This window comes from Panthera leo, chromosome B4 (genome assembly GCF_018350215.1).
Source record: "Panthera leo isolate Ple1 chromosome B4, P.leo_Ple1_pat1.1, whole genome shotgun sequence".
NCBI lineage: Eukaryota > Metazoa > Chordata > Mammalia > Carnivora > Felidae > Panthera > Panthera leo.
The window spans coordinates 115,020,390-115,045,035 of record NC_056685.1 but is presented as its reverse complement, the minus strand read 5'-3'; the positions used below and the strand labels follow the sequence as shown (position 1 = coordinate 115,045,035).

General features: G+C 47.3%; 1 protein-coding gene across 1 annotated transcript in view; it reads right to left on the bottom strand.

Annotated features, from left to right (window-relative positions):
• Positions 1–24,646, bottom strand: part of PLXNC1 (plexin C1) — a 148,418-nt gene that overhangs the window by 97,506 nt on the left and 26,266 nt on the right. The window contains exons 3-4 of the mRNA XM_042947369.1: positions 15,942–16,076; positions 12,430–12,530 (exon numbers count right to left, since the gene is read on the bottom strand). Coding sequence (XP_042803303.1) covers positions 12,430–12,530; positions 15,942–16,076 — 236 coding nt within the window. The remainder of the gene's footprint in view (positions 1–12,429; positions 12,531–15,941; positions 16,077–24,646) is intronic.

Sequence of the window (24,646 nt, the reverse complement as noted above, 5' to 3'; positions counted from 1 at the left end):
CCCAATACGAAGGGGCTCCTTGGGGTCTCTCCATGCCATGAGCCCCAGCTGTGAGCACTTTCCACAGTGGACGGATGGCTTCTGGTCAGTGTGCGCAGCCCGCCCTAACCGTGAGCTTCTCTGGGGCAGAGCCTCATTCATCTCTGTTTCCCCCAAGGGCCTAGTCCAGGGCCTGACCCACAGCTGGTATTCAACAAGCACTGGCTGAGTTGGATTAAGAATTCAGTTTTCAAGTGACTAAAATTCTTGACTATGTCTCCATGATACCAGCATAAGGTGTTTCATTGATTTTTGTTCGCTGGGCTGGCCTGTTAACTGGCATGGTGGAAAACCAGCCTTTGTCCTGAAACTTGGAGCTGTTTAGCGCACATAAAACACATTTGCAGCCTGAAACACTCACACAAAAGGGATTTGTAGCCTTCACCCCATGTGGTTCTTTTGTAGGTGATGAGCGTACTAAAGTTGGTGTTTTTATTCCCAAGCGCAAACCATGAGCTGAAGAATTTAAGGAGGTATTTTTAAAATATGTAACGTGGAAGTAAAAATAGGAAACCGACGGATGCCTCTTGAGTCAAGGAGCTCTGGGTTCAAAGCTACTTGTCCACACATTCCCGGTGCAGCTGGGGGCACATTCCTTTCCCTCTCTGGGCTTCAATGTCCCCGCCAGTAAGCAGGTGGCAACGCTAACAACCCCATCTCCCTGAGGCCAATACCGAATGCCATGCTCCCTTCTCTGTGCAGCAAAACATAAGCGCCCAAGCTTTACAGAACGTTACAAAAGCAAAAACGTGAAAGATGGCCTGGAAGGCTTCCAGCGAAGATCGGAACGGTGTGTCTGAAGGTGGAGGAGTTGCTGGGAACAGGACATGTACTAGGTCACAAAGACAAGTGAAAACATTTGAGGAATGTTTAAAAGCCAATCAATACATACTTATGAAAGTGCCTGCTGCCTGAGATAAGGTCATTTCCAAAAAAAAAAAAAAAAAATCTCTTCCATTAAAACATGTATTTACTAAAAGGGGCGTTCCTTAATGGTACTTGTTCCAAGACAGAGAACATCAATTAAAGAGACGGTGCGGGTAACGGTTTGGAGGCTGAGCTCTGACGACCTCAGCGGCCAGCCCTTTCCAAGCAAAACCGGCTTCCGAGTCAGGTGAACGCTCTCCCTGCGTTGACCTCTGTCAACTGTCGGGGTAGCAAGAGCTGTGCCCCTTAATGACTTCATCCCCTCTCCACCTTCTGCTTTGAAAGAAGTAGGATCTGCGCACAGCTCCTCCCAGTTGACAAAGCTGATGAAGAACCCGGTGGGGGTGGGGGTTCTGCACCACTGGAAGGGCCCCCCGATCCCTTTCAGCATCCTCCGTAACCCAGATGCCTGGGCTGGGCGTCTGCCAGGGGAATTCAGTGACGCCCCGAGGTCCGAAGCACATATTCCCCTTTGTCCTACGTGCTCCTACACAATTAGTCGGCACAATGGGGTCCTCACACAAGAAGGAAGGGCCACCCCCAAATCCCATCATTATCCTTAACGCTGTCATTAGAGCCGCACTGGACCATAAAGGAGTGTCACTGCACAGTGACACATCCCGGATCGGAAGGAAAGGAGGAACGAATCAAGAATTACAACAAACTTCGGTCTCAGACTGTCTTCCTGGCCACTCAGCTAGGTGTGGCCGTAACCCCTGATGGGGGGTGGGGGGGAACATCTCCAAAGCTGAATGGGCTCCTCAGGTCTTGGCTGAGACCCTCCCTCTCGGTGAGGGCTTCTGGAGCCGCTCCGTCCCGTTCAGACTGCAACTTGTTCTGCCCCAAGCCAGCGCTTCCCTCCCCTGTCCTCTGCTGGATTTGTCTTCAATAACATTGCTCACCACCTGACATGCTAGTTCCTTATTTATTTTTACACTGTCCCTCTTCCCTCATGCAGAGAGTTGAACAACATTCCCTCAAAATTCAGGTCCACCCAGAACCGCAGGAGGTGACCTTATTTGGGAATAGGGTCTGTGCAGACGTAATTAAAGGATCTCAAGAGTAAATCCTCCCGGGTTTCAGGAATCCAGTGACCGCTGTCTCGAAGAGAAAGGAGAGGGAGATTTGGACACACAAAGAGGAAAAACCCACATAAGTGAGAGGCGGGGATTGCACTTCTGCTGCCACAGGCCCTGAAACACCAGAAGCCCCTGGCAGCTGGGAGAGGAGAGGGACCACTTTCCCCTAAGGCCTTCAGAGGGAACATGGCTCTGTGGACACCTCCATTTTGGATTTCTAGCCTCCAGAAGGGTGAGAGATAAGTTTCTGTTGTTTTAGGCCGCTGATCGTGTGGTCATTGGGTAAGGCAGCAGGAATCGAACACCCTGTTAGAAGGACCTCTCCGAGGGCAAAGGTTTAGGGCGCTGTCGTTCACTGCTGGAGAATCCTAGTGCTTAGAACAGTACCTGACACATACTAGGTGCTCAATAAATACCCATTAAATGAAAGCACGGACGCTTACACTTTTAAGGTGGAAGGGTTTCTACATGTCAGGTTGGCTCCCATGGTCCTTGTTGGGCATAGCCAGTCATCCATGAAGGGTCCATTTGGACCAGGCTCTTCCCTCTCCTCCCACAGCCACAGGGGGTAATGTCTCTTCCTCGTTCCTCTTCCCTTTCCCTACAGTGGGAGGTGAGGGTACCAGCTTGTACAACCTGCAGCAGGCAGAGTAACAGCCCCCAAAGATACCCATGGCTCAGTCTCTGGGACATGTGAAAATGTCCCCTCACACAGCTAAAAGGGCTTTGCAGATGGGATTAGGGATCTCAAGAGGGGGGGAATTATCTTGGATTACCTGTGTGGGCCCAAAGTAATCACAAGGGGATCAAGAGAAGGCAGGAGGGTCAGGGTGAGAGAAAGGGACGTGACGAGGGAAACAGAGCCAGAGAGATGAGAAGATGCTACTTTGAAGACGCAGCCAGGAGCCAAGGCAGGAAGGAAGGCTGCCTCCGGGAGCCAGGAAAGACAAGGAAAAGGCTCCTCCCTACAGCCTCCAGGGGGAACACAGCCCTTCCACACATCCGTGTGAGCCCCGGGAAACCCAGAGCAGACTTCTGACCTCCAGAGCTGTCAGAACGGTTCCAAGCCACCCGGGTTGTGACCATTTGTCACGGCAGCAGTAGGAAGTGAATACACAAGCTCAGGTGGTTTGCTTGTCCCTCCCGGGCACACTGCACTCGCACTTACTTCCCAGGGTGGCAGGAGGACTGAATGGAGCACGGCGTGGAATGTGAGGCACAGCATCAGCATCCAGTGCAGGAGCACGCTCCCCCTGCACGCTCCCTGCAGACTCTGTCTTCCGACCCGGGGCTGGGGTGGGGGCTCGCTTCCTGCGGGAGGGTCAGTGGGCGCAGTCCCACCGGCTCCTCTGCGAACAGCCCCTCGCGGCCGTCTCCACTGCACACTGCCCGCCTCTCAGATGCAGACGGGGGCAGCGGGGACTGAGACTTCACAAACGTGGGGTTATGGGCTACCGTACTCCATGGGTTGCCCCAGTCAACTTTCTGGGCAGTGACAGTCTATGGCCATTTAGAATTACAAATTGGCCGGGGAGGCTCGAGGGAGGAATGTCTCTAGGAGGAGAGAGGGGAGGCAGACCTCAAGACAGGGGAGGAATGCAAGGGACTGGAGGTGGCCATAGGCAAACCATTTAACTCTTTTTTTGTTTGTTGCTCTGGGGTGCTGGGGACAAATATATTTAGCAGTCTGATTTTTCTGTCCTGTGTTCAAAAGTCCCTTCTGGGGGGCCTATGGGCGGCTCGGTCGGTTGAGTGTCCGACTTCAGCTCAGGTCGTGACCTCGTGGTTTGTGAGTTCAAGCCCCACCGTGGGCTCTCCGCTGACAGCATGGAGCCCGCTTCGGATCCTCTGCACCTGCCCCCCTTTCCGTTTCTCTGCCCCTCCCTGCTCGTGCTCATGCTCTCCCTCTCTCTCGAAAATAAATAAACATTAAAAAAAAATTTCCCTCTCCCCCTCCCTTTTAGGAAGTCTGACAGTGGGGCCGGCCACAGAGTGGTGTTATTAGGCCACACTGAGGAATGCTCTCTTACCAGCAGCTGCGAACCTGAAAGCTGCTACCAGGGGCTGCCTGGAGGTCTTCCCCTGGTCCATACGGAAGGAACATATAGAAGAATGTGGGCAAGTATTAGATTTACACAAATAATCAAGGGGAACTACAGATACCTTATAGGTAACACACCTGCTGATTAGCAAAGCCTTACCCTATATACTTCGTGTGCAGGATGGGGCATGACAGGTGGGGCAATGAAGACAAGCTCGGCCTTTCCTGCATGGCCCATTTTCGGAAGAGGACCCAGCCATGGTTCCATCGGGGGATGGGGACCAGAGCAAGTGGAGCGCCATTGTGGTGCTGGGAGAGGTGGGAGGTACATGAAATTTGAAGAAACAGCCGCCAAGTAGAGGACTCGGGAAGAACTGGGAGATAAACTCATTCATTACAAAATATACCAAAAGACAGTGTACCCTGGGAGGGGTACCATTGGGAAGTCTGATACAGCTGCTGCTTGAGTTAACGCGGTTCATGCTGGATGCTGCCATCAGGATAATCTTTTTTTTTTTTTTTTTTTTTTTTTAACGTTTATTTATCTTTGAGACAGAGAGAGACAGAGCATGAACAGGGGTGGGGCAGAGAGAGAGGGAGACACAGAATCTGAAACAGGCTCCAGGCTCTGAGCTGTCAGCACAGAGCCCGACGCGGGGCTCAAACTCACGGACAGCGAGATCATGACCTGAGCCGAAGTCGGACGCTTAACCGACCAAGCCACCCAGGCGCCCCAGGATAATCTTTTTAAAACACAAATATGATCATGTCAATCCTCTGCTGAAAATCCTTTACCAGGTTCCCAGCACCCCCGAATCAAGTCCAAACTCAGAGTCCTTCACATCCTGGTCCCACCCAATGCCCCATCCCCTTCTTGCCTTCCAGAACCAGTGCTCTGGGGGTAATATCCAATCTGCCGCTCCCTCAAAAGACCTCTCCCTATGCTGGATCCTCTACCTGAAATGCCTTCCACTCTCTCTTCCCTTGGTGAAAGTTCATTCAGGCTTCCAGGCCTAATTTTAATGCCACTTCCTGTGTGAAGCCTTCACCAACCTTGGTTACAACGAATGGCTCCCTCCTCTGGGCTTCCACCATCGCAATGGCTGTTACTTGAGTGCTTACTAAGAGCCAGGCACTGTGCCTGGGGCTTTATGAACATTATCTGATTGGATCTTCTCAGCCACCCTGTGAGGTACTACTAGCCCTACTCTGTGGAAGAGATTTGACCCAGAGAAGACAAGGAACCTGCAGGTCACAAAGAAGCCTAGATTCAATCCCAAGCAGGCTGCCTCCAGGACCTGCACTCTTCCTCCTCTGCTGCCAGAGTGGAAGCCACCCCCTGCATTGCTGGGCATCCCGAACAGGCTACCCCTCCTACATTCCTGTTCGGCAATGACACCCCTGTCCATCTGGTCACCCAAGCCAGATGCCCATACCCCTTCTCTTGTCATCTCAACACCGAGGTTACAGTGTTGCTGGGAAAAGAGCAGTAGCTTGCCTCACTGCACCTTCCGAGACTTAGCTCTGCCATCGCTCCAAAGTCCTTCCCCCTCTGACCAAGTGCCCATGCTTCGGGCTCCAATCGAGTGCCTGGTCTAATCCCTGGGACACAGTAAGAATCCATTGCGTGTTTAGGTATCGCTTCTTTGTTGTCTTTATGAAGACTTAGATTGAGGGAGAAAAAGTACATCTTCCAGAAAAACAGTGGCCACCTTGATACTTGATTTTTCATTTTATGGCCCTATTTTGAGTGTGTCAAACTCAAGGGGGATCTAATTAATCAAAAAGTCCTGTCAATTCTATTTTCCAAATAGTTCTAGAGTCCAGCCACGTCTTTCCATTGCTACTATCACAAAGAAGCCTAGATTCAATCCCAAGCAGGCTGCCTCCAGGACCTGCACTCTTCCTCCTCTGCTGCCAGAGTGGAAGCCACCCCCTGCATTGCTGGGCATCCCGAACAGGCTACCCCTCCTACATTCCTGTTCGGCAATGACACCCCTGTCCATCTGGTCACCCAAGCCAGATGCCCACACCCCTTCCCTTGTCATCTCAACACCGAGGTTACGGTGTTGCTGGGCAAAGAGCAGTAGCTTGCCTCACTGCACCTTCCGAGACTTAGCTCTGCCATCGGACCCCAGTCTCTTGCCGGTTTACAACCACCTTCTAAGTGATCTGCCAGTGTCCAACAGATCATTTCCAGGCTATCCTGCGCTAGGACGCTTATTCTAAAACCCACAGCTGATCTGGTCACTCTTCTAATTGAAGCTCTGCAATAGTTCCCAAAAGTCCTTACGAGAAATGCACATTCTTCAACATGGCTTGTGAGGCCAGTGCTCGGCCACTCCTGCCTACCAAGCCACCAAGTATCTCAACAACCCCCGCCAGACTGTGTGCTCCAACTGTATTGAGCACAACGGGTGCTCTTACAGCAACTGGCCTCGATACACCTGTTCCCTCGGCCAGTCACCTGCCTCTGCTCTACCTGGCTGATATCTGCTCACAGCTCAACTTCAGCTTAGATATTCCCTCCTCCAGCAAACCTTCCCTTACGTATTAGTATTATTTATTTATTTTTTTTTTTTTAGAGAGAGAGAGAGCAAGAGAGAGCATGAGCAGGAGAGAGGGGCAGGGGGAGGGAATCTTAAGCAGGCTCCACACTCAGCATGGAGCCCAACTCAGGGCTTGATTCCATGACCCTGGGATCACGAGCTGAGCCAAAATCAAGAGTCGGACGCTCAACCAACTGAGCCCCCCAGGCACCCCAACCTTCCCTTAGTTTGGGTTAGATGTTCATGTGCCCCCATGGAATCCTCCACTGCCTCTGGGCTAACCTTCATGATACTCTATCTACCTATTGGTAAAATGGTAACTCTTTTACTTGTCAAGACTGACCAGATTATTGGGCTCAACGCCTCAGTATCTGCTGCACTGGAATGACGCATCCATAACCTTTGGCTCCCTTGCACGACAGTAGGTGGGGGAGATTTCCTTACCCCACTGACGTTGGACTTGGCTATGTAGTGTGCTCGCCAGTGGAGTATCAGCAAACACGACATGAGCCGAGGTGACAAATGCGATGCATAGTTTAGCATGGCTCTTGTACTTCTGCGGTCTACCTTGAGAACAGTGTGCATTGGATGAGAGATGTGTGAAGAAGACCTGAATCAATCCTCTCAACCTGCAGCTTGAGGCAGAGGGCATCCCGACCCCACCCCACTGGAGCTGACCCATGAGCAAGAAAAACAAATGCTTTTTTGTTCCAATTCTTTCTTTTAGGAAGAATTGGTCAATGCAGCATCACCGGAGTATTGTCTACATCCCTCACTAGACTGCAGGCTCTGTGTAGGCAAGAAAGAACTATAACCCGAGTACCTAGCACAGGCCTTATCACGTCATAGGTGCTCAATAAATACTCGTCAACTGGACATATGACTGAATCAGTGTTGGCTGTTGACACGGCTGTCTCCCTAGCTTGCATGTGAGTTCCTGAAGGCCAAGAATGGCATCCGATTTCCCTCCATAGCCTCTAGCTAGCTCACTTGCCACATGGGGTTCTTGGTGGATATTCGATAAATATTTGTTGAAATTAAATAAATTGAATTTTGTGGGCTGCCTTGGGACTGAGTCCTTAATTTATGGCATTGTTTCTATGGGAAAATGCATTCTGAGTGCCAAACAAACTTGCAAATGAACTTTTGGAACCTCACTCGTTCATTGGTTCAGGATTGCCAGTTTTGTGGAAACCCGTAACTGAACACATGTGCTATGCTTTGCAATATGGGAGAAACTGAGAAACTGCTTCCAAACCCCAGATACTCAGCCTGCAAAAATTCACTTTCCACCCACACACACAAATTCAGCGCAGGTTGGATTTGAGGTTCCAACAATAAAATACTAGACTTTTTAGAGCTCATTGTTTATCTAATTGCTTTTTATCTGCTTCCACTGGATGCCTATTCTTAACACCCGATCAAAAGGAAGTTAAGATAGTTTCCTTGCCCACCCCCCGCTCTCAACAAATCCATTTTCTAGACACATATGCAAGAAAGCTCAACCTTCTCAAAAGAGAAAATAAATTATTTTTCTAAATAAATCTGTGACATTTAAAATAAACACAGTGGGATGCTCTACAGTTATAAGAAAACATCCCCCTTTAGAATTCCTAATTTTGAATGGTACTGGGAACTCAATATGAGTCACAGATCTGAGGCTTAGTTTTATTTCGTCTTAGGCCAGAATGAAGCCAGTCTGAAACTGAGTGATCTGATGTGGCTGGGAAGGACCATCAGTCTAGAATGTTCTTTATTACTTCATGCGTAAGTCTCAACCTGCCACTGAGAGAGCTCCTCAATCACGCAATCTACTTCATTCACAGGGTGCGTGGGTGGCTCAGTTGGTTAAGCATCCGACTTTAGCTCAGGTCATGATCTCATGGTTTGCGAGTTCAAGCCCTGCATCAGGCTCTGTGCTGACAGCTCAGAGCCTGGATGGAGCCTGCTTTGGATTCTGTGTCTCCCTCCTTCTGCCCCTCCCCTGTTCATGCTCTGTCTGTCTCTCTTTCAAAAATAAGCAAACAGTAAAAAACTTTTAAAAATCTACTTCATTCACTTAACATATATTCTTTGAGCACCTACGATGTGTCGGGCACTGTTCTAGACTCTGGGGATATAGTAGTGAACAAGACAGACAAGGTACCTATGTTCATGGAACCCACATTTTAAAAAGAAAAGCAGAGACATAAGATCATTTCAGACACTGATGGGGCCATGATGAAAATAAAACAGGTGATTATGAGTGAGGTGAGGCCACTTCCAACTGGATGATCAGGAAGGAGCCAGCCATGGAAAGATCTGGGGAAAAATATTCTAGACTGAGGAAACAACAAGGGCAAAAGTACCAGAGGTGGGAACGTGCCGACATATTCCTAAGTCAGAAAGAAAGCGCAGTGGGGTAGAGTGAACCGAGGAGAGAGAGGCATGAGAACCATGGAAGGGTCAGATGATGTATGCAGGTCCTGGCAGTAAGACAGTCAGACTGGCTTCTAAGAGAGAAAGGCTGTGCAGGTTTTAACCTGGGGAATGACATGATCTGGTTTAGACTATAAAAGCATCATTCCTCTAGGAGGGTATTACGACAGGGGTGAGGGAGTAAGAGGAGAACCAGGAAGCTTTACAGAAGACAAGCACTCTTTGCCCGTCATCAATACATGCCCCGGTGTCTTCAACCTCTTCTCTGATCATCCCTCTTACCTTCTTGTGCTCACTGAAACCAGCCTCTCTCCTGGGGACACAGCTTCCTCGAAGCCAGCTCAGGGGCTGGCTGCTTCCTCTTACTCATCCTAAGCGTCCTGCTTGTGTCTCACTGCCTTTTCTGGATGCCTCTTCTTTCCTCCTCCTTTCCAAGCGTGCCCCCCGCCCAGTGCGCCCCACCACCGCAAAGCCCTCCTTGTTGCAACCATCTATAGACCACCGCCACCCCTGCCAATTCTTTCCTCTTCTGGACTATCTTGCTTCTCACTGTCTCCAACACCGTTCCCACGGTCCGACTGAAATATCCACACAGATGACTGACGTTAACACTCCCGTTCCTAACACTACCTCCGTTCCTTGACCCCTCTCTGCCCGCAGTCTTTTTCCCATCCTACTTCAGGTACACTGTCATTATCAATAGTGCCACCACCCTCCATGACTCTCCCACAGTCCAACTACCATTTCCCAGCCCCAGTGAGTCTTAAATCCAATCACAACCTCCCATGCACAGATCCTGTCACCTATTCCCATCCCTCACTCCCCGCCTCGGGGTGTACTTCCAGCTGACAGCCCAGGGCCCCCTATGTTAAGTACCAACATCCATGTCAAGACCATCATCCAGCGCTCGGATACCCCCTCGGTTCCCAGGCCCCGCCCTCCCCTCTTGATGTATTTCCTGCAAAGCCCTACCTTGCTAAATCTAGCCCTCCCCGACTCTGCGACCACACCAGCAGGGCTGAACACGGCCTTGGGAAGCAAAACCCTGCTGACTGCTCTTGCTTCAAAAGCAAGACCACGGGCTTCAGCTGGGCCCTCCTGCTGCCCAGCGATCATTCTAAGTTCCCATCTCCGTTCTCGATCTTCTACCTTCTCTCTCTTCGCCTTCCAAACCTCCAGCGCTTCCTCCCCCGCCTCGCTCTCACAGGGCTGAAGCCCCCGAAAATGACGTCAGCGATACAAACTGACGCTGCACACGCTTGCACCACCCACCTGCTCCTGGGCCCAATGTTCTTCACCTGCTCTTCCATCCCGAGACCAACTGTCCACCTCCCGTCTGAACTTGCCTCCCCATCAGTGTGCTACATCTTATTTTCTCTCATCTGCCGAGAGACAACACAGTGCAAACCCCTCTTCTTTCTCTCTCTCTCTCTCTTATTGTTTTACTAAAACTTCCCCAACAGCCCCATAGCGCAGGGTTATTTCACCCGCCTCAAAAACAACCAAATTCTCTGGACTTTACTTTCTCCTCTAGCGTCTGCTCCCTTTTTCTGCCGTTTTCCTCGGCAAAGCTCCTCTGGAGACTGGTCTCTGCTCTGCTCCCTCATCATTTTCTCCTGCAGCTTTATCGCTTGCCACACTGCCCTTGTCATGGTCACCGGTCATCACCTGCTGAGTCTAGTGGGTCAGCGCACTTCCCTTGCCCAACCCCTCTGCACCATCTGGCACAGGGGACTGCTCCCCTCTTTCTTCCCTTGGCATCCAGGAGACCACCTTCTTCGGTCTTTCCTCTTCCCTTTCTGGCTGTTCCCTCCCCATTTTTGTTTCCTCTTTGCCTCCTTGGCCCTTCGACACGGCACCGCCTCAGTGCTCGGTTCCCCAACTGCTTCTCCCCTCAATCTACACGGCCTCCCTCGTCTGGTCTTGTAAGCTCCCTCCAGACATGTCTAACTCCCAAATTCATCTCTCCAGCCTGGACACATCGCCCGTGAACTCCAGACCTGTGTTTGCCATATAGCAGCCACGAGCTCCTCGTGACTAGTTCATCACTGCCACTGCCACTGAATTAACGCCTGGGGGGAGCCCTACAAATATAGGTGGGAAACGCACATAGATGAAACAGGTCGGAAAGAGTACGGGGGAACCGCTCAGTGGGTGTGTGACAATGAAACGCTGTTGATGATCAGTTAATTTCTTAAACTCTAGACTTGGGCAAGCGACGGGAAGAAAACGTTCCTACCCAATTACAATTATTCATGAGAATTTTCCTGGCCCCGCTTCCTTTGTCTGCCAGGGATTCTGACAGAAACAGCCCCGTGAGGAAGCGCAGCAAAAGGCAAGGGCAATTATGCGTCTTGCTGCATCTCAGCTTTTGACTTCCTCCATGAACTCTTAATTAATTCCATCCCCACATTTTTAGTTTGTTTCCTGAACCTCTCGCTTATATTGTAGCCTCGCCCTCTCCCTTCGTTGCCCTGGGCTTCCTTCCCCAGATTCTCTTCCCTGTCCCCTCTGCTTTCCCCAAACTGCCCCTTGTTCAGCCTTCAGCTTCTCTGCACCTGTTCCACTCCTCCTGATCCCTTTTGACCCTTACAAACAGAAAGCACCAAACTGACGGCCACCCGTTATGGTGTTTTGTTTTTTTTTTTTTTTTCCCCTGCCTGAGCTCCAGCTCCGGCGCTCTCCTCCTTGCTTCTGTAGCGGGAGCCCCGAGTACTGGGTTGCCATGGCAACAGCGAATCCAACCAGGCCGGTCCCAGCCACGCTGGGAGCTGCCATGGCGAGGGAGCGCTTACAAGTCGCCCCTGAGCCTGGATGGGTCGTGAACATCGTAATTCAAGACCAGGCTGGGCACATTCTGCCTGGAGACTGAGATTGTACAGCAGGCCCACAGCTGTACCGCGCATTAGGAGACAACATCATCAATAATAAGGCTTCCACCGAGCCATCCGAGTACGTGACATTACGAGGATTCGGTGGGAAATTTTCAAACATCCCTATTCTTTTATCTCCTCTGAGGGGAGACCTTTTGCCTCTCTCTCTCTGGAGTCTTGGAGAACTCTGTAGAAAGTACAAGCAGAACTGGCAGCTCCAGGCTATCCTTCCTGGTGTCCTGTCCCCACCCCGCTCCCACCCCCAGGTCGGGTAACCCACCCGGAGTGGTCCGGGTCAAATGATCCCGCGGCACTGGCCCAGCTGGGAACATCTCCGAGAGTTAATGAGGATCACGCACTGATATTTCAGGCGGCGAAGAGATTGGCTCCCCCAGGTCATTGGCACGGATCGTCAAAGTAGGGCAACAAGTGTTCTGCTGCATGACACTTTTTTTTTTTTTCTCTCGAAAATGTGAGTTGGTGAGAAAGAATTCAGGAAATACCTTTGCAGAGAATGGCACCAACCGCAGTGAGGGTCTGTTGCTGTTAAACACTCCGTACAGGATTTATGTTTACTGCAATTTGCAACACGAATTCTCCTCACCTAGAAATGAAGATGACAGCAGCTCAGACGGAATTCTAAGCACCGCCACAAAAACGACAACACCTTATCTGATAACGGGCCACAAAGAGAGCACATTTGTCAACTTGAACTCGGAATGCCTCTGTAAGGACGCTGGGCAGTGGTTCTCAAGTTCCGGGGTACGAATCCCCTGGGGAGGTTTGGAAAGTGCAGGTTCCCAGATGGCCTGCCGTCCCTGCTCTGGAGACTCGGGCTGGGCAGGTCAGGGACCGGGCCTCGGAATCTGCATTTTTAAGTGCTCTCTCAGGTGGGTCTGATCCGCTAATAATGACTTCCCAAGGGATCATGGAATCAGGTCACCTGGCCTTCACACAAAGACAGTTAAATGCGTGGTCAGTGGCACTCTGGAAATGAGCATCTGGGGACGTAAAGGCTCACGCTGACCCAGGAGTGTCAGCACGAGGCTGACGCTGGACACGGAAATGAGGAGAATCCCACACCCCTGTCAGGGTAACTCCATTTCTTCAGCTCCTGGCTCGTTTGCTCACCTTCCCTCCACTGGAGTTGGGCATAAAAGAAACAGGGGGAGTATTCAAATCATCGCCTGCCCCTCAAGCTGCCTCTTCCAGTTGTCAGGAAAGAGCAACCCACAGGCAAGGCGCCCGTGCTGGGCACACCCGGGCATCTGAGACAGTCAGAGCCTGGAAGCAGGGTGGCGGGAGTCGGGGAGGACCTCAGTGCCACACAGCGCATATTCTGCGGGCAAAATCCCACAGCAGGTAGTAAGGAAACTTGTGGAACTCATTAAGCCAGGAAGCTGTACATGCTAGAAGGTATAAGTAACTTCCTTAAAAGGTTAGAAACACAGAGCGTTCTAGAAACGGTTGGTGAGGAAAATAGGCTATCCTGGGGAGTAGTGTTCAATTCTAAGTTGACTACATGGAGGACAGACCCGTCTATTTCTCAGTCCTCCATGTTGCTGAAAGACGCGGGGGCAGACCACCAGCCTGAGCCAGAATCAACCAGAATGTGGAGATTTCCCTGTAGCTCACAAAACATCTTTTTAATTCTGGGGGGGTTTGCATAAATATCACGTAGTCTCTCTAACCTTGTTTTCTCAACTCTGAAATGGTGACCGTGCTGCGGACTCCACAGGGTTATTTCACTGTCTGGCAGATACTAAGCGCTCGATAAATGTTGGCTACTGCTGTTGTGTGAGGCAAAGGTTCCACAGCCCTACAAACATGTGAGACCTTACACTTAAAAGGCAAACAGATTTCCTTACTACGAGGCTTCTGAGAGCCTTTGAATATGCTGAGCATGATGATACTCCAGGCGGGGTAGACTAAATAACATCTTCTCCTAGGGCCACATTGGCTCAGAACACTTAGTGGGATAGGAGTCTCTAGAACTTTCCATGAGAACCATTACGCGCTGTACTTAAACACACAAACAACATCTCTCTCTGTAAAAGCGAGAACACAATTAGTACTACATTGGACCTGCTTCCCTAACTTAGTAACACACGATAGTGACTATTCCACAGCGATGCATAAATCTTCATATGGTTATTTTTAGTGGCCACGTATTCCATGGATGTACCAGGGCATATTCGTTTGGCTGTTACTATCCCCCCAAGAGTCTAGGAAAGGATCCTCCTTAGGTTTTTGCCTGTCTAGGGGTTATGCTGGCTCAATGAGAATCTTACTAACAGCATCCCCAGCAGGAAACCTAGGTGAAGGATATAAGAATAACCAGCTTTGATGCCCAGTCAAAAACCCTCCCTAGGGCTTCAGGCTTTGAATGACCAGAGGCTAGAACTCTTTATCTTCCAGAAAGTGAGGACCTGTCAGCTATCCGTGGCTCTCCAGTGGTTCCCAGCTTACAGTCTTGAGTTTGGAGGAAAGTGCTAACGAGAATTTACGAGCCATTTTGCAATGTTTCAAAAAGCTGAATGGAGAAACATGCACGGATTAAGCAAGACTTCAAGTGTCTTTGCTTTGGGCTGGAATTTTATCAGCTCTGTGTGGCAGCACAGCGCATTCTCCGGCTGGCAGTTTTCAGATGCCCTTGATAAATAAAGCCTGGGAATGGGAATAGTTACTTAATATATGCAGTTTGTTGAGTAGACAAAAATCTCGCGAATACGGGAAGCCCAGGGAAGAAACAGAATAAAAAATGTTTTAACGGGGACACAAGCTGCTCAGGAAGATTCTGCATGGTGAACAACTGGTCTACCAACGTCAGGCAGGTCCACAGTTCATCTCAATGAGATCATTTTGACATAACGACTCTTCCACGTGCAAAGGGCAATTCTGCGAATTCTGGAAACGACAATGTGCTTGTGTGCCTACTGTGTGACCGCAACAGCACACGTGGCTTGCTGTCATCACTGTTCCCCTTAGAACGAGAGATAAAAAGAATGGAAAATGGGGTTGGACCGAAGGCATCTGTTATTCCATTATATAATTCCACAAGTCTGAATTCTCTTCTTCACACTTTGTTTGCCCCAATGGCCATGGGTCCGAATTACCGTGCCAGAATGGGCTGCTTAGTTTTCACAAGTTTGGGATTCGATCTCATTTATCACAGGCTTTGATGTCAGGACAGAATTGATGTCCCAGTCTGGACAAGGCCCAACCTACATATATATAAAATAGAATGAACCTAAGATATCAAGGAGATATATCTCCTTGACTGAATCATTTAACCTTTCCAAGTCTTAGGCTCTTGATATACAAAGCAAGGGTAATTTTATCTCATTAAATTGGTAGCATATTTCATCAACATTGTTTTTATAGCTGTGCGTACAGACACAACTCTGCATCTAAGAGAGACAAAACTAGTACGTGGTCAGTAGGGACTCAATAAAACTTAGCTTTCTTTCCTTTGTGCAAGTACTTTATAAAAATGAAGAAACTATAAAAAGCTATTATTTTTATTTGAGTAAGCAGAAGCAAGAAGAAAAACTAAAACAGCCAGATAAATTAAGAGAGGGAGGGTGAGTGCCATATATTTCCTGGTTCATGAATGTGCATGAGACTGTGGCCTGATATTAACCCCCAATTCCAAAGCCAGTCCCATTGGGTATATTCATAAATGCATCTAACCGTTCAGTGCCCACACAATAAATGTGCAAATTCAGTTACCTTGCTGATTATGCACCCATTTGCAAGCACACCCTCCTCTGAAAAGCCTTGCATTGGAAATATAGCCAATAATAAAATTGTCTAAATAGGTAATATTTCTTGCTTACTTACTGACAGGAAGGTTTTTTAATTCCATGTCTGTGAACCACTGAAGGTCTTCTCGAAGCCTGCAGCAGTGTTTAAACTTGATAGTTCAAAGTAAAAGCTTCACTACTAGATGATGACATTAATTAAACAATTTTTTATTTGTAAGTCAGAAGCTGTACCCGGTATTTTCGCCTACCTCTTTCCCAGCTGTTAGATAGATGTAGATATTCTTCTTGGGATGAGGAACCAGTTTGTAGAAAACAGGTGTTTCTTCTTTAATTTCATAGATAACCTCCGGGCAATTTGAAGTCAAATTCTCACCAAGAATAACCTATTTTTTTTTTTTCAAAAAGAGAAATAAGATTTCTATTAAATACTTTGAATAGCGGGGTGGCAAGAGTTGCAGCTTAATTCTAAGACCACATGCTCTTTTCCTCACTACATATACTGGCTGAGGTACCATGTTCTTTAATCATCCTTTTGTGTCTCAGTCTTCCACGAGGCTGGGAAGAACAAGCATGGTCACGCATGTGAATGCGCGTGCGCGCGCACAGAAGCCACCCTTCGGTGCTGGGGCGGTATCCTCACATGTGGACGCTCCAAGCCCGCAATTCCCTATCACATCTGGCTCTACGAGAAGCTACAGGTGACAGCTTCGTCAGTATTAAGCCAAGTGATCTTCAAACTAAAGGAAGCCGGCTTGACATATATTTGCATGTGTTACTCTGACTCTCCTATATGATTCTACGCAGTCACCCATTTTAAAGTAACCAGGACAACTTAACAGGCTCAAACAGCAGGTATGTGTTTACATATAAAATGTAAGCGTGGCCTTGAAATTGGGCCTACATGAGTTTCATGCACCTCAGTCGATAAATATCTACGTATCTGGCATGTTCTAGGTGTTTGGAAAACGGCTGTGAACAAATGAGTGGGGGGGGTGGAGGGAGAAACCTACCTTCATATACCGCGTGTGTGTGTGTGTGTGTGTGTGTGTGTGTGTGTGTGTGTGTGTAGGGGAGTAGTGGCAGACAATGAACAATAATTAAATTAGAACCCCTATTAGAAGGTGATGTAAGTCAAAATAAAGTGGGGTAAGGGCATCAGGATGCATGCTCAGGGTAAGTCTCACTGAGAGGTGGCATTTAGTGAGATACTTGCAGGAGACGATGGAGTGGGCCATTTAGATGCCCGGGTGACTCGCGCTCTTGCGAGAGCCACTCACTGGTACCGAGGCCCTAAAACCTGAGATGGCCAGTGTGGCTCGAGCAGAACCAGTGAGGCAGAGAGCAGTGAGGTAACGAGTGTGCAACGTAGGTGATTGTAGGCGTGTATAGAAATCTCACTCTTACTCCGGGTGAGAGAGAGGGAGCCACTGCAGGGTTTGAGCAGAGAGGTGGCATGGTAAGGGGGCAGGTTGGAAGCAGGGGCCTGAAGCTGTATCACAGACCATCACCATAGCCCTGGAGAAACAGAATGGTCGCTTGAGCCCAGGTGCGTCTCTTGACTCTTTCCGCTGAGTAAGCTGTGCTAACTTTGACCTAGTACCTTAACCTTCCCCAACTTCCTTGTCTCTAAAACGGGCCTAATAATGCCTTTCCTATATACGACTGTTCGGGATCAAAGGAGAGTTATAAAAGGTGCGTGGCACATAATAAATACACAATAGATAATAATGTTGCTAGATGGTAAGCTCCTTTTGGGTAGAGACTGTATCTTAATGATCTTTATACCTATCCCCTTGCCCGATACTTTTAAAATCGAAGGTGTTCAATATTTTGTCAGTTTGAATACATCCATACGTAAAATCTACATTTGTGTCTCTACTGCTGAGGACAGCAGTTACATTGGGCACATGGTTTTAAAAGAAACGTTGGCCCTTGAGATTCTTTTCAGACAAAGTCTACATTCACGCATCTACTAAGCAATACGAAGCCTGTACCACATATCCTGATGGTAAATACATATTTACTATTTTATCAAAGAGTCCTTATCATTTTGGCACAGGCAGCATCTTCCTACATGAGTCCCTGCTCCCAGCCTGAGTATGGCTTTGTCTTGTGGTCGTGACTTTCTTCCATCATCTGCTCTGGGTTAAGTCCAGGTAGATTTGGTACAACTAGTAACTCACTAGGGGCCCGTGAACTGCCACTGAATTCAGGAGCAGCTCGTAAAAGTCAATTGCAGTAACTAAAATATGACTTTTTAAAAAGGAATAGAAGCATTTAGATCCCCGTAGAGGTGGAAAAGGTCTGTGCCTCAAGTCATTTAAAAGCACCTATAGAGGCGCCTGGGTGGCTCAGTCGGTTGAGCGTCTGACTTTGGCTCAGGTCATGATCTCGCGGTTCATGAGTTCAAGCCCAATGTCAGGCTCTGGGCGGACAGATGTGAGCCTGGAGCTGCTTCAGATTCTGTGTCTCCCTCTCTCTCTCTGCCCCTCCCCCACTCGTGCACGCATGCTCTCTCTCTTCTCTCTCCAAATAAACATTAAAAAAATGTTTTTAATGAAAAAAAGTGACTATAGCTGCACCATCCAGTATGATAGCCACCAGTCACCTGTGGCTATTTAAGTTTAAAATGTAGTACTTCCGTTATACTAGCTGCATTTCAAGTGCTCATTAGCCACATATGGCTAGTGACTACCATACTGAAAGTACAGATATAGAACATTACCATCATCACGGAAAGTTCTACCGGACAACACTGGCCTACTGAAAACTACAAATGAAGAGAAACAGCAGGCAGGCACCACCCAAGCGTGGACTTGCCAGATTCTTGTCTTCCCATCTCTAATTCACGTTCCTTATTAATCAACTGAGATTCAGTTGATCTGGTTCTAGAAAAGAGGTCATAGAGAAGAGAGGAAACAGGAAGCCAGTTAAAAAATGTTTGATAAAAATGTTCTCAAGTGACGCTCAAGAGAAGACAGGCTGCTGTCCAGAAGAATTCATCATGTTAAAGGCCTCCCTGGGCAGAACCACCAATGAAGCATTCTTGCCAACAAAACCGAACCTGAACCTCATTGAGCCTTTAGTGTGACCTTTCATTTAACATTGGGAAGCAGAAAGAGGAGGAGGCAGCAAGAAAACAGCCAAATCCACAATATGAGACATTCGACAACAGACTTCATTTCCTCCATCAGTCAGTGGCAGTGATGGGAGTTGGCTACACCAGATTGAGAGAGGCAGGACAACCATGTCTGACTTGAGGACCTTGCTTAGATACCAATTTGAACAAAAGTCGTTTTCTTTTCTTTTTTTCTTTTCGATATATGAAGTTTATTGTCAAATTGGTTTCCATACAACACCCAGTGCTCAGCCCAACAGGTGCCCTCTTCAATACCCATCACCCACCCTCCCCTCCCTCCCACCCCCCCCCAACCCTCAGTTTGTTCTCAGTTTTTAAGAGTCTCTTATGCTTTGGCTCTCTCCCACTCTAACCTCAACAAAAGTCATTTTCAAAAGATACTCTCGAGCCACTTAGGAAGATTTCATTGTATAAGCTCCTATGAGATGTCGCTGAAGAACTACTGATATTTTTGCTGTGATAATAGCATTATGGGTATGGTTATTTAAGAAAATGGCCATTGCGGTGCTGAACTCTTGATTTTGGCTCAGGTCATGATCTCACAGTTTGTGGGATTGAGCTCTGCAGCAGGCTCTGTGCTGACAGAGCAGAGCCCGCTTCAGATTCTCTCTCCCCCTCCCTCTCTGCCACTTGCATGCATGTATTCTCAAAATAAACATTAAAAAAAAAGAAAGAAAAGAAAATGACCATCATTTTTTAGAGATGTGTAATGAAACATGTAGGGGTGAAATGACAGTGTCTGGGATTTGCTTTTTTTTTTAATTTTTTTTTTAATGTTTATTCATTTTTGAGACAGAGAGAGACAGAGCATGAATAGGGGAAGGTCAGAGAGAGATGGAGACACAGAATCCGAAACAGGCTCCAGGCTCTGAGCTGTCAGCACAGAGCCTGACGCGGGGCTCGAACTCACGGACCGCGAGATCATAACCTGACTGAAGTTGGCTGCTTAACCAACTGAGCCACCCAGGCGCCCCTGGGATTTGCTTTAAAATAAAAACTTAATTTATAAAACACCACCACTCATGCGTCTTAAGTGAGTTAGGACTTGCGCTGCAGTTTTTACAGGGACTTCTTTTATTTATTCTTGGAACATGGTTGATGTAGATGGGTAAGGGCTATGAAGATCTAGTTTGGGGCAACTCCGATTTACCTGGAGACGAGGCACCGGTATTTTCTCTGGAACTCTGAATTCTGGCAGGGAAGCCTTTATTGTGTTAAAAAAAAATCTTAAGTGTACTATGTGCTGGGGTTTACCAACCAGTTTCCTAAACAAGCTACCTAGAGTGGCTTACACTGAAAGCTTGTCCTGATAACTATAGATGCTGGGTTTAAATTACGTTTCATCGATAGTGGGAGTGACACTTCTCTAGAACATAATTTGGCATTATCTATCAAAATTATAAAGCATAGCCTTAGACCCCACAGCCCCTCATATGTATGGTGAATGAAATATGTACACGGATATTTATTGCATCACAAATTAGCAAAAGGTTGAAACAACCTAAATGTCCAACAGTGAGTTGGTTAGGCATAGTCAAACAAATATGATACTATTTAGCTGTAAAAATAATTAGAAAGCTCCTTGTGTATATGTTTAACACATTACGTTGTGTATATGTGTATATATTTATATATTACATAAACATACTTATATACTTATATAGCACGTTTAATATGCTGTGTATTTGATAAAATGGGGGAAAGGCCATCTTTCCCCCTTTTACCTGCAGACATTTATAAACTATCTCTGTGAAGATACCCAAGAAACCCATATCACTGGTTGCCCCAGAGGTCAGGAATGTGTGACTTTCTCTGTATATTCTCTTGGTTCTTTTGAATTTTGAACAATGTCAATGTACTATCTTAAAAAATAAATACATAAGACTTAAATGTGAAAAGTGAGTGTGAGTGGATCAAATTGTTTTTCTTTTTGCTAGATCATATGCAGAGAATGATCTCCATAACCCCGAGGACAGGACAACAGGAAATTTTCATTTTCATCCACAAGGGGCCCAGACATGCTACATGGAGAGCTTGGGGGTCTCTGCCACTGGGGCCTTCACCTCTCTCAAATGACTCCAGGACAGGAGAGACATGGCTTTCTTCCTTGCTATAGATCTCTATTAATATCACCTCCTACCCCTCCAATCCCCATCCCCACAGCCCAGCCCAGCCCAGGGGCATCAAAGCAAAACTTGGATCTTCTAACTGCAACATTCATGTCAACATCAACACAGAGAAGAAAGCCAGCGAGACTGGAGCACGGGAAATGTTCCTTCCTCAGCTCGGTTTAGCTGGGCAGCCTTGGAAAAAGAACACGATCTGTGAAGCGATGCAGGAAGTAACAATGAGTCACAGAAACCCAAAATGGGTTGAGTTTTGTATAAAAGAATCTCATCCAATTCACACACACCCCTTGGGCATGATTTTTATCTCTTGTTTCCAGAATGCCCCTTTAGTACAGACCTAATCTGAAGTCACCCTGAGCCTCTGCCATGCATATTCTTATCTACCCCTTCATCCTTCAAGTCTCAAACGTCACCTCCTCTAAGAAGCTTTCCCTGGTTGCCTTTCTACCTCATTCTCTACCCATCAGTTGATTTCCTCCATAGCACTTACCACTCACTGTCTGAAATGGCTTTATTGATTAATTCAGTAACTTATTTTCCATCCTTCCCCCCCCCCCCCATCATGAGAGCAAGGGGGTTGCCTGTTTTATTCACTTTTGTATCCTCAGTACCCAGAATAGTGTCTGGCACATAAAAGGTGCCCAATAAATATTTATTAAATGAAAAAAAAATTCTATTAGCATTCAAGATTTTATAGGGCTCTTCAGATTTTTCCAGCTGAAGCCTGTGTAGAAAACAAATTTTCCCCGATGGAGAATTTCAGTTTGTGTCAACATATTGTTTCTGTTGACATCTTCCTGAAGCCTCATGGTAGGCTATTAACTAGCCTTGGGATTTTTGTTGCATACAAAAAAACCCCGCCCAATTCCAGTCCTGAAACGTGTGGAGTGTGAGACTTCCACATCAGACAGTTAGTTACGTTACAAGTTCGACACCACCCACGGAAAGAATAGCATGGTGAGGAAAACGAGGTCGGGAGGAGAAAAATTAAACAAAAGCCTCTTTCTTTCTTTCCTTTACTATTACCATGACACGGAAAAGCCACGGGTATTCAAAAAGCTGAAACATATACTCCAAGTTTCTTTCCTTAGGCCTCACTCTGTGGGGTTAACCAGTTAAAGGGCATCCAAGCCAATCTTCTCATTTTTTTTTTTTAATAAACAGTTTCTAAGAAATGTGGTGAAGGAGGCCTAAACCACGCACACGAACACACGAGAAAGCAAGGTAATTATCCACCAGTGTTCAATGCGCTTGAGTCGTTAGGAGTAACAAAGGTGAAATATAAAGATTAAGGCAAACTCCTCTTTTATTTCCAACCTATTTTTCTCGGTGTAAGTAGCAAGAGAAGCATACAGCTTGAACCACAAGTTCTAGGTTTGTGTGGACATGGCAGGAAGAGCTCTAAACTGGGGAGTCCCGGCTAACTCACAAACTAGAATGAATGAGATGGAGGTGAACTTGAAATAGCTTCGTATGACATTCCAAACAGCCAATCGTGGAGGCCATTTCCTGCTATTTTTACTTTTTGGTCTATTACTTCAGCCTAGCCATCCCCACTCCCCTACCTCCGGCCCCAGGTCCTGTCCTGGGTTGGCCTCCTTTTCCTTATTTGAACATTCCGTGGGAATATAAATAGTAAGCTTGTCCTTATAAAATATTTTATTATTTTTGTTATCTCTTCCTGTCTTTTGAAAACTTTAAAACCAGAATCAAGGCAGACCTTCATGCAGAAGAACTTTCTAGAACTGGTCTCAATTTTGCTCCACGGCAAAATTGGATAAATTTTGGATAAACGAAAGCCACCAGTGGGAATAAGTTTTGAGGGCCTCATAAATGGCCAGTCCCAACTCGAAGCATGTGAGTAGTGCTTCTCTGATGATATGGGGAAGGGACATGCGTGAGACGGCACCCGGTACCCTGAAGCCCACTTCGGTCCTAGGGATGTTGGAGAAACCCAACACTGGCCTCCTCCTACAAGAGCCGTTCCAAAAATCATCTTGAACCCAGATTTCCGACATTTACTCCCAAAGAACCCACGGGGGAAAAGCTGGGGTCCCACAGGGGGTTCAGGGGCTCCCATGACCCACTTGCAGACCTGAGCGGGGGAAGTCCTGCCTTCTAATACAGAAGTCTGGGCTCTGTGGGGCTGCCAGGAGGCCGTCCCCAAATAGGAACAAACTAAAACCACAGAAGCCAGGGCCTCTTCTCAAAAAAACCTCAATACTTGCATCTTGGTATTAACCCCAGTACTCTAATATTTGAAAGAAAATTTTAAAAAACAAAACAAAACACAGTTCCACAAATTCTACCAAGCCCTACAGAGTGCATTTGAATTATCAGTGCAGTTTGGAGAGGGGACAGATTGCTTCAGTTTACATCACCTTGAGCAAGTTCCCTAACCCCTCTGAGCCTCGCATTTTTTTCATTTATAAAGTACGTTTGGTAACACTACGGACTCATGAGGATTAAACAAGTTAACCCATGCAGACACTGGTTCCAATGGCCGGCGCGCAGTAAGAGCTCAGAAAGGTTCGCTGTTATTATTCCTCGCCTGCTGCCTTATCTTTTCTGCTTACAAGAAAGGCTAATGGGCATGCATAAAGTTACAAATTTCAAATTTCATGCATATTCCATTAATACTTATTTTACCACCTGGGAAAGCTGAAAATATTCAATTCTGCCCTTGAAATAAGGACAATTTTCTGTATGCGACACAGTCAGCTCAAAGGAATCCAAACCACACGAGAGGCTGTCCCACAATTTGGACAAGGATTCGCATGTGTTTATAAAAACGGGTACACTTTGCAGTGTGCTGGCTTGCGACACGCGAGTTATGAATTCCTGCCAGCTGAGTTCAGCGTGGCCACCCTCTTTCAGCTGATCTCAGTGGAGACGCTGACCACTGAGAAAGTATAGCATGCAATCATGATCAGAAAGGAAGTAAAATGAGGAAACAACCAGGGGGGAAAAAGTGACGACACAACCCATCTCACAACCATTAGGGTCACGTGTCGATAAAATAAGGGGACAGATGAGATACTGTTAAAAGGACGCTTTCAAGTTCTAAATTCCTACCATGTTTCAAAAATCTTACAAAAGCATCTAGGAATAAAGGCAGGAGAAAGAGGGCAGTGAGGGTATTGGCATATTGTAAAGTCTTTAGTTTTTCCACTCTTCCTCAGGAAAACCTTACCTTTGGAGGCAGTGGCAGATCGCCTGGAAGAAGTGCAGGTCTTTAAAGACGCTTTGAAAGTGATTCGATCTCTCGGCCTAAGCGCAATGTGATGTTTCCACGCAAGGGAATATGATACAGCTGTTTAAAAATACCGTTTAGGGGCGCCTGGGTGGCGCAGTCGGTTAAGCGTCCGACTTCAGCCAGGTCACGATCTCGCGGTCCGTGAGTTCGAGCCCCGCTTCAGGCTCTGGGCTGATGGCTTGGAGCCTGGAGCCTGTTTCCGATTCTGTGTCTCCCTCTCTCTCTGCCCCTCCCCTGTTCATGCTCTGTCTCTCTCTGTCCCAAAAATAAATAATAAAAAACGTTAAAAAAAAAAATTAAAAAAAAATAAAAATACCGTTTAACCAAGGGTTTGCCATAGCATTTTAATACAGGCATAACTGAAGGAAAAATATGGATGCAAAATTGGATAGAGTCTGACCTCAACTATGCAAAAAAAAAAAAAAAAAA